The sequence below is a fragment of the Silurus aristotelis genome (genome assembly GCF_946808225.1).
Source record: "Silurus aristotelis genome assembly, chromosome: 20".
Lineage (NCBI taxonomy): Eukaryota > Metazoa > Chordata > Actinopteri > Siluriformes > Siluridae > Silurus > Silurus aristotelis.
The window spans coordinates 645,940-658,907 of record NC_139593.1 but is presented as its reverse complement, the minus strand read 5'-3'; the positions used below and the strand labels follow the sequence as shown (position 1 = coordinate 658,907).

The 12,968-nt window shown below is 40.4% G+C and overlaps 1 protein-coding gene across 2 annotated transcripts in view; it reads left to right on the top strand.

Annotated features, from left to right (window-relative positions):
* The window catches only part of cdc37 (cell division cycle 37 homolog), a 49,358-nt gene that overhangs the window by 26,906 nt on the left and 9,484 nt on the right, over positions 1–12,968 (top strand). For both annotated transcript variants that reach the window (XM_083521723.1, XM_083521722.1), the window contains exons 4-6: positions 12,044–12,149; positions 12,266–12,381; positions 12,619–12,741. In XM_083521723.1, coding sequence (XP_083377849.1) covers positions 12,044–12,149; positions 12,266–12,381; positions 12,619–12,741 — 345 coding nt within the window. The remainder of the gene's footprint in view (positions 1–12,043; positions 12,150–12,265; positions 12,382–12,618; positions 12,742–12,968) is intronic.

The window sequence follows — 12,968 nt, the reverse complement described above, 5'->3', positions numbered from 1 at the left end:
CTATACACCGTACACACACTGTACACACTTCACTATACACCGTACACACTACACTGTACACACTAAACTATACACCGTACACACTACACTGTACACACTAAACTATACACCGTACACACTACACTGTACACACTAAACTATACACCGTACACACTACACCGTACACACTAAACTATACACTGTACACACTACACCGTACACACTAAACTATACACCGTACACACTACACCGTACACACTAAACTATACACCGTACACACTACACCGTACACACTAAACTATACACCGTACACACTACACCGTACACACTAAACTATACACCGTACACACTACACCGTACACACTACACCATACACACTAAACTATACACCGTACACACTACACTATACACCGTACACACTACACTATACACACTAAACTATACACCGTACACACTACACTGTACACACTAAACTATACACCGTACACACTACACTGTACACACTAAACTATACACCGTACACCGTACACACTACACTGTACACACTAAACTATACACCGTACACACTACACTGTACACACTAAACTATACACCGTACACACTACACCGTACACACTAAACTATACACCGTACACACTACACCGTACACACTACACTATACACACTAAACTATACACCGTACACACTACACTATACACACTAAACTATACACCGTACACACTAAACTATACACCGTACACACTACACCGTACACACTACACCGTACACACTACACTATACACACTAAACTATACACCGTACACACTACACTATACACACTAAACTATACACCGTACACACTACACTATACACTGTACACTGTACACACTTCACACTACACTATACACTGTACACACTTCACACTACACCATACACGCTACACTATACACACACTATAAACTGTACACACGTCACACTACACCATGCACACTACACTGTACACACTTCACACTACACTATACACTGTACACACTTCACACTACACCATACACACTACACTATACACACACTATAAACTGTACACACTTTACACTACACTATACACTGTACACACTTCACACTACATAATGCACACTACACTATACACCGTACACACTACACTAGACACACTTAACTATACACCGTACACACTACACTATACACACTAAACTATACACCGTACACACTACACTATACACACTACACTATACACACTAAACTATACACCGTACACACTACACTATACACACTAAACTATACACCGTACACACTACACTATACACACTTCACTATACACCGTACACACTACACTATACACTGTACACTGTACACACTTCACACTACACCATACACGCTACACTATACACACACTATAAACTGTACACACTTCACACTACACCATGCACACTACACTGTACACACTTCACACTACACTATACACTGTACACACTTCACACTACACCATACACACTACACTATACACACACTATAAACTGTACACACTTCACACTACACTATACACTGTACACACTTCACACTACACCATGCACACATTTCACTATACACCGTACACACTTCACACTACACTATACACTGTACACACTTCAGACTACACTATACACTGTACACACTTCACACTACACCATGCACACTACTCTATACACTGTACACACTTTACACTTCACCATACACACTACACTGTACACACGTCACACTACACCATGCACACTACACTATACACACTTCACCATATACACTACACTATACACTGTACACACTACACCATACACACTATACCATACACACTTCACACTACACTATACACTCTACACACTTCACACTACACCATGCACACTATACCATACACACTTCACACTACACTATACACTGTACACACTTCACACTACACCATGCACACTACACTTTACACTGTACACACTTCACACTACACCATGCACACTATACCATACACACTTCACACTACACTATACACTGTACACACTTCACACTATACCATGCACACTACACTTTACACTGTACACACTTCACACCTCATCATACACACTACACTATACACACTTCACACTACACTATACACACAACACTATACACTGTACACACTTCACACTACACTATACACACAACACTATACACTGTACACACTTCACACTACACTATACACTGTACACACTTCACACCATCATACACACTACACTATACACACAACACTATACACTGTACACACTTCACACTACACCATACACACTACACTATACACTGTACACACTACACTCTACACACTACACTATACACACACTATAAACTGTACACACTTCACACTACACTATACACTGTACACACTTCACACTACACCATGCACACTACACTATACACTGTACACACTTCACACTACACTATAGGTATAGCAGTGTTGCCATCATGACGTTTCTCGGTGAGCGGGAACATCTCAAGGTTGCCAAACTGCACATGTTGTTGCCAGAGCTGCACCTTTAAACGAAATCCGTTCATTTTATCAGTGCTTGTAAGCAGGTTTTCATACACACTATACCATACACACTTCACACTACACTATACACTGTACACACTTCACACCTCATCATACACACTACACTATACACACAACACTATACACTGTACACACTTCACACTACATTATACACTGTACACACTTCACACTACACCATACACACTTCACACTACACCATACACACTACACTATACACTGTACACACTTCACACTACACCATACACACTACACTATACACTGTACACACTACACTCTACACACTACACTGTACACACTTCACACTACACTATACACTGTACACACTTCACACTACACTATACACACAACACTGTACACACTTCACACTACACCATACACACTACACTATACACACAACACTATACACTGTACACACTTCACACTACACCATACACACTACACTATACACTGTACACACTTCACACTACACTATACACTGTACACACTTCACACTACACCATACACACTACACTATACACTGTACACACTACACTCTACACACTACACTATACACTGTACACACTTCACACTACACTATACACACTACACTATACACTGTACACACTTCACACTACACCATACACACTACACTATACACTGTACACACCACTCTACACACTACACTGTACACACTACACTATACACTGTACACACTTCACACTACACTATACACACAACACTATACACTGTACACACTTCACACTACACCATACACACTACACTATACACACAACACTATACACTGTACACACTTCACACTACACCATACACACTACACTGTACACACTTCACACTACACTATACACTGTACACACTACACTCTACACACTACACTGTACACACTTCACACTACACTATACACACAACACTATACACTGTTCACACTTCACACTACACCATACACACTACACTATACACACACTATACACTGTACACACTTCACACTACACCATACACACTACACTATACACTGTACACACTTCACACTACACTATACACTGTACACACTACACTCTACACTATACACTGTACACACTTCACACTACACTATACACTGTACACACTTCACACTACACTATACACACAACACTATACACTGTACACACTACACTATACACACACTATAAATTGTACACACTTCACACTACACTATACACTGTACACACTTCACACTACACCATGCACACTACACTATACACTGTACACACTTCACACTACACTATACACTGTACACACTTCACACTACACTATACACTGTACACACTTTACACTTCACCATACACACTACACTGTACACTGTACACACTTTACAATTCACTATACACTCTACACTGTACACACTTCGCACTTCACCTTGCACACTACACTATACACACTTCACCATATACACTACACTTCACACTACACCATGCACACTACACTATACACTGTACACACTTCACACCTCATCATACACACTACACTATACACACAACACTATACACTGTACACACTTCACACTACATTATACACTGTACACACTTCACACTACACCATACACACTACACTATACACTGTACACACTTCACACTACACCATACACACTACACTATACACTGTACACACTACACTCTACACACTACACTGTACACACTTCACACTACACTATACACTGTACACACTTCACACTACACTATACACTGTACACACTTCACACTACACTATACACACAACACTATACACTGTACACACTTCACACTACACCATACACACTACACTATACACACACTTCACACTACACCATACACACTACACTATACACTGTACACACTTCACACTACACTATACACTGTACACACTTCACACTACACTATACACTGTACACACTTTACACTTCACCATACACACAACACTATACACTGTACACACTTCACACTACACCATACACACTACACTATACACACACTTCACACTACACCATACACACTACACTATACACTGTACACACTTCACACTACACTATACACTGTACACACTTCACACTACACTATACACTGTACACACTTTACACTTCACCATACACACAACACTATACACTGTACACACTTCACACTACACCATACACACTACACTATACACACACTTCACACTACACCATACACACTACACTATACACTGTACACACTTCACACTCCACTATACACTGTACACACTCCACTCTACACTATACACTGTACACACTTCACACTACACTATACACACAACACTATACACTGTACACACTACACTATACACACACTATAAACTGTACACACTTCACACTACACTATACACTGTACACACTTCACACTACACCATGCACACTACACTGTACACACTTCACACTTCACACTACACTGTACACTGTACACACTTTACAATTCACCATACACACTACACTGTACACACTTCACACTACACCTTGCACACTACACTATACACACTACACTATACACTGTACACACTTCACACTATACCATACACACTTTACACTACACTATACACTGTACACACTTCACACTACACTATACACTGTACACACTTCACACCTCATCATACACACTACACTATACACACAACACTATACACTGTACACACTTCACACTACACCATACACACTATACACTGTACACACTTCACACTACACCATACACACTATACCATACACACTATACCATACACACTATACCATACACACTTCACACTACACTATACACTGTACACACTTCACACTACACCATGCACACTACACTATACACTGTACACACTTCACACCTCATCATACACACTACACTATACACACAACACTATACACTGTACACACTTCACACTACATTATACACTGTACACACTTCACACCATCATACACACTACACTATACACACACTATACACTGTACACACTTCACACTACACCATACACACTACACTACACTGTACACACTACACCATACACACTACACTATACACTGTACACACTTCACACTACACTATACACTGTACACACTTCACACTACACTATACACTGTACACACTTCACACTACACTATACACTGTACACACTTCACACTACACCATACACACTACACTGTACACACTACACCATACACACTACACTATACACTGTACACACTACACTCTACACTATACACTGTACACACTTTACACTACACCATGCACACTACACTATACACTGTACACACTTCACACCTCATCATACACACTACACTATACACACAACACTATACACTGTACACACTTCACATTACACCATACACACTATACCATACACACTTCACACTACACCATACAGACTATACCATACACACTTCACACTACACTATACACTGTACACACTTCACACTACACCATGCACACTACACTATACACTGTACACACTTCACACCTCATCATACACACTACACTATACACACAACACTATACACTGTACACACTTCACACTACATTATACACTGTACACACTTCACACCATCATACACACTACACTATACACACAACACTATACACTGTACACACTACACCATACACACTACACTATACACTGTACACACTACACCATACACACTACACTATACACTGTACACACTACACCATACACACTACACTATACACTGTACACACTACACCATACACACTACACTATACACTGTACACACTACACCATACACACTACACTATACACTGTACACACTACACCATACACACTACACTATACACTGTACACACTACACCATACACACTACACTATACACTGTACACACTACACCATACACACTACACTATACACTGTACACACTACACTCTACACTATACACTGTACACACTTCACACTACATTATACACTGTACACACTTCACACTACACCATGCACACTACACTATACACTGTACACACTTCACACCTCATCATACACACTACACTATACACACACTATACACTGTACACACTTCAAACTACATTATACACACTACACTATACACTGTACACACTTCACACCTCATCATACACACTACACTATACACACACTATACACTGTACACACTTTACACTACACCATACACACTACACTATACACTGTACACACTACACCATACACACTACACTATACACTGTACACACTTCACTATACACACACTATAAATTGTACACACTTCACACTACACTATACACTGTACACACTTCACACTACACCATGCACACTACACTATACACTGTACACACTTCACACTACACTATACACTGTACACACTTCACACTACACTATACACTGTACACACTTTACACTTCACCATACACACTACACTGTACACTGTACACACTTTACAATTCACTATACACTCTACACTGTACACACTTCGCACTTCACCTTGCACACTACACTATACACACTTCACCATATACACTACACTTCACACTACACCATGCACACTACACTATACACTGTACACACTTCACACCTCATCATACACACTACACTATACACACAACACTATACACTGTACACACTTCACACTACATTATACACTGTACACACTTCACACTACACCATACACACTACACTATACACTGTACACACTTCACACTACACCATACACACTACACTATACACTGTACACACTACACTCTACACACTACACTGTACACACTTCACACTACACTATACACTGTACACACTTCACACTACACTATACACTGTACACACTTCACACTACACTATACACACAACACTATACACTGTACACACTTCACACTACACCATACACACTACACTATACACACACTTCACACTACACCATACACACTACACTATACACTGTACACACTTCACACTACACTATACACTGTACACACTTCACACTACACTATACACTGTACACACTTTACACTTCACCATACACACAACACTATACACTGTACACACTTCACACTACACCATACACACTACACTATACACACACTTCACACTACACCATACACACTACACTATACACTGTACACACTTCACACTACACTATACACTGTACACACTTCACACTACACTATACACTGTACACACTTTACACTTCACCATACACACAACACTATACACTGTACACACTTCACACTACACCATACACACTACACTATACACACACTTCACACTACACCATACACACTACACTATACACTGTACACACTTCACACTCCACTATACACTGTACACACTCCACTCTACACTATACACTGTACACACTTCACACTACACTATACACACAACACTATACACTGTACACACTACACTATACACACACTATAAACTGTACACACTTCACACTACACTATACACTGTACACACTTCACACTACACCATGCACACTACACTGTACACACTTCACACTTCACACTACACTGTACACTGTACACACTTTACAATTCACCATACACACTACACTGTACACACTTCACACTACACCTTGCACACTACACTATACACACTACACTATACACTGTACACACTTCACACTATACCATACACACTTTACACTACACTATACACTGTACACACTTCACACTACACTATACACTGTACACACTTCACACCTCATCATACACACTACACTATACACACAACACTATACACTGTACACACTTCACACTACACCATACACACTATACACTGTACACACTTCACACTACACCATACACACTATACCATACACACTATACCATACACACTATACCATACACACTTCACACTACACTATACACTGTACACACTTCACACTACACCATGCACACTACACTATACACTGTACACACTTCACACCTCATCATACACACTACACTATACACACAACACTATACACTGTACACACTTCACACTACATTATACACTGTACACACTTCACACCATCATACACACTACACTATACACACACTATACACTGTACACACTTCACACTACACCATACACACTACACTACACTGTACACACTACACCATACACACTACACTATACACTGTACACACTTCACACTACACTATACACTGTACACACTTCACACTACACTATACACTGTACACACTTCACACTACACTATACACTGTACACACTTCACACTACACCATACACACTACACTGTACACACTACACCATACACACTACACTATACACTGTACACACTACACTCTACACTATACACTGTACACACTTTACACTACACCATGCACACTACACTATACACTGTACACACTTCACACCTCATCATACACACTACACTATACACACAACACTATACACTGTACACACTTCACATTACACCATACACACTATACCATACACACTTCACACTACACCATACAGACTATACCATACACACTTCACACTACACTATACACTGTACACACTTCACACTACACCATGCACACTACACTATACACTGTACACACTTCACACCTCATCATACACACTACACTATACACACAACACTATACACTGTACACACTTCACACTACATTATACACTGTACACACTTCACACCATCATACACACTACACTATACACACAACACTATACACTGTACACACTACACCATACACACTACACTATACACTGTACACACTACACCATACACACTACACTATACACTGTACACACTACACCATACACACTACACTATACACTGTACACACTACACCATACACACTACACTATACACTGTACACACTACACCATACACACTACACTATACACTGTACACACTACACCATACACACTACACTATACACTGTACACACTACACCATACACACTACACTATACACTGTACACACTACACCATACACACTACACTATACACTGTACACACTACACTCTACACTATACACTGTACACACTTCACACTACATTATACACTGTACACACTTCACACTACACCATGCACACTACACTATACACTGTACACACTTCACACCTCATCATACACACTACACTATACACACACTATACACTGTACACACTTCAAACTACATTATACACACTACACTATACACTGTACACACTTCACACCTCATCATACACACTACACTATACACACACTATACACTGTACACACTTTACACTACACCATACACACTACACTATACACTGTACACACTACACCATACACACTACACTATACACTGTACACACTACACACTACACTGTACACACTTCACACTACACTATACACTGTACACACTACACCATACACACTACACTATACACTGTACACACTTCACACTACACTATACACACAACACTATACACTGTACACACTTCACACTACACCATACACACTACACTATACACTGTACACACTACACCATACACACTACACTGTACACACTACACTCTACACTATACACTGTACACACTTCACACTACACCATACACACTACACTATACACTGTACACACTACGCCATACACTCTACACACTACACCATACACACTACACTATACACTGTACACACTTCACACTACACCATACACACTACACTATACACTGTACACACTACACCATACATAGTACACTATACACTGTACACACTACACCATACACACTACACTATACACTGTACACACTACACCATACACACTACACTATACACTGTACACACTACACTCTACACTATACACTGTACACACTTCACACTACACCATACACACTACACTATACACTGTACACACTTCACACCTCATCATACACACTACACTATACACACAACACTATACACTGTACACACTTCACATTACACCATACACACTATACCATACACACTTCACACTACACCATACACACTATACCATACACACTTCACACTACACTATACACTGTACACACTTCACACTACACCATGCACACTACACTATACACTGTACACACTTCACACTACATTATACACTGTACACACTTCACACCATCATACACACTACACTATACACACAACACTATACACCGTACACACTACACCATACACACTACACCATACACACTACACTATACACTCTACACACTACACTATACACTGTACACACTTCACACTACACCATACACACTACACTATACACTGTACACTTCACACTACACCATACACACTACACTATACACTGTACACACTACACCATACACACTACACTATACACTGTACACACTACACCATACACACTACACTATACACTGTACACACTACACTCTACACTATACACTGTACACACTTCACACTACATTATACACTGTACACACTTCACACTACACCATGCACACTACACTATACACTGTACACACTTCACACCTCATCATACACACTACACTATACACACACTATACACTGTACACACTTCACACCATCATACACACTACACTATACACACACTATACACTGTACACACTTTACACTACACCATACACACTACACTATACACTGTACACACTACACCATACACACTACACTATACACTGTACACACTACACACTACACTGTACACACTTCACACTACACTATACACTGTACACACTACACCATACACACTACACTATACACTGTACACACTTCACACTACACTATACACACAACACTATACACTGTACACACTTCACACTACACCATACACACTACACTATACACTGTACACACTACACCATACACACTACACTGTACACAGTACACTCTACACTATACACTGTACACACTTCACACTACACTATACACTGTACACACTTCACACTACACTATACACACTACACTATACACTGTACACACTTCACACTACACCATACACACTACACTATACACTGTACACAATACAATGTACACACTTCACACTACACTATACACTGTACACACTTCACACTACACCATGCACACTACACTATACACTGTACACAATACAAACTACACCATACACACTACACTATACACACTTCACACTACAGCATGCACACTACACCAGGGGTTTTCAACCGATGGTCCACGGCCCCCTGGTGGTCCGCTGCGGCATTGCATGTGGTCCGTGACAGCCTACATAATTTCACTATTACAATCACTTTTTTTCCATAATTTATTTTTACAAACATTTCCTGAATATTTGCACATTAGTGGGAAAACTGAATTTAATGAAAATATCTAAAATATTTAAACTAACACAGGATAGGCTAGCTTTGCACCTATCAGGCCTATGCTTTGCTAACGTTGTGTTTTGCGTCATATACGTACACATTCATCTTGCGCGTGAAATAGACCAGCATCTCGGAGTTAAGAAAACACATTATTCAGGTTTTATTGAATAGATGCTTAATAGTTTTGGTGAATTGAAATTTGGAGTGGAGCTGTTAGCTAACGGAGTACTTTTAATGCACCTGTTTAACCTCCCCATCTCTCTTTCCCTAACCCTAACCCTCTCTCTCTCTCTCTCCCTGGTAGAGTGTGTTGAATATAAAGCCTGATGTAAAAGAGGAGACAGAGGAGGAAAAGGAGCAGAAGCACAAGACCTTTGTGGAGAAGTATGAGAAACAGATCAAACACTTTGGTGAGTGTGTGTGTGTGTGTGTGTGTGTGTGTGTGTGTGTGCACAATTAATTTATCTTACCCTTTCACTGAACTGTGTGTGTGTGTGTGTGTGTGTGTGTGTGTGTGTGTGTACAGGAATGCTGCGTCGATGGGATGACAGTCAGAAGTACCTGTCTGATAACCCTCACCTGGTGTGTGAAGAGACGGCAAACTACCTGGTGATCATGTGCATCGACCTGGAGGTGGAGGAGGTACACACACCTGTCTGTCTGAGGCAGTGTCCCAATCCACCTCACTGTCTTTACTACATAGATACGAGGGGAGGGGGTGACCAAGGCTGTGTTTCAAATCTCACAACACTAAATTATACTACAGCAGGTGTTACTATGGTTACCACACATATCAAAAACTGGTCAGGAACTGATTGTGCCCACTGTTTACTAGCTAACCTGCCATCTTGTGTGTGTGTGTGTGTGTGTGTGTTTCAGAAACATGCTCTCATGGAGCAGGTGGCCCATCAGACCATTGTTATGCAGTTCATCCTGGAACTTGCAAAAAGCCTGAAGGTCGACCCGCGAGGCTGCTTTCGCCAGTTCTTCTCTAAGATCAAGGTGTGTGTGTGTGTGTGTGTGTGTGTGTGTGTGTGTGTGTGTGTGTGAGAGTGAGTGTATTAACACACTTTCTGAGAGCAGATTGTAGATTTTCTGTGCTGCTAACAAAACAGAAAAACACCAGACCGTCTGAGTTTAGGCAGTGCACGTGTGTGGTCACGTGACATTTTAGTGTGCGTCTCTCCCCCCCCCCCCTCTCTCTCTCTCTCTATCTAAAACCTCAGTAG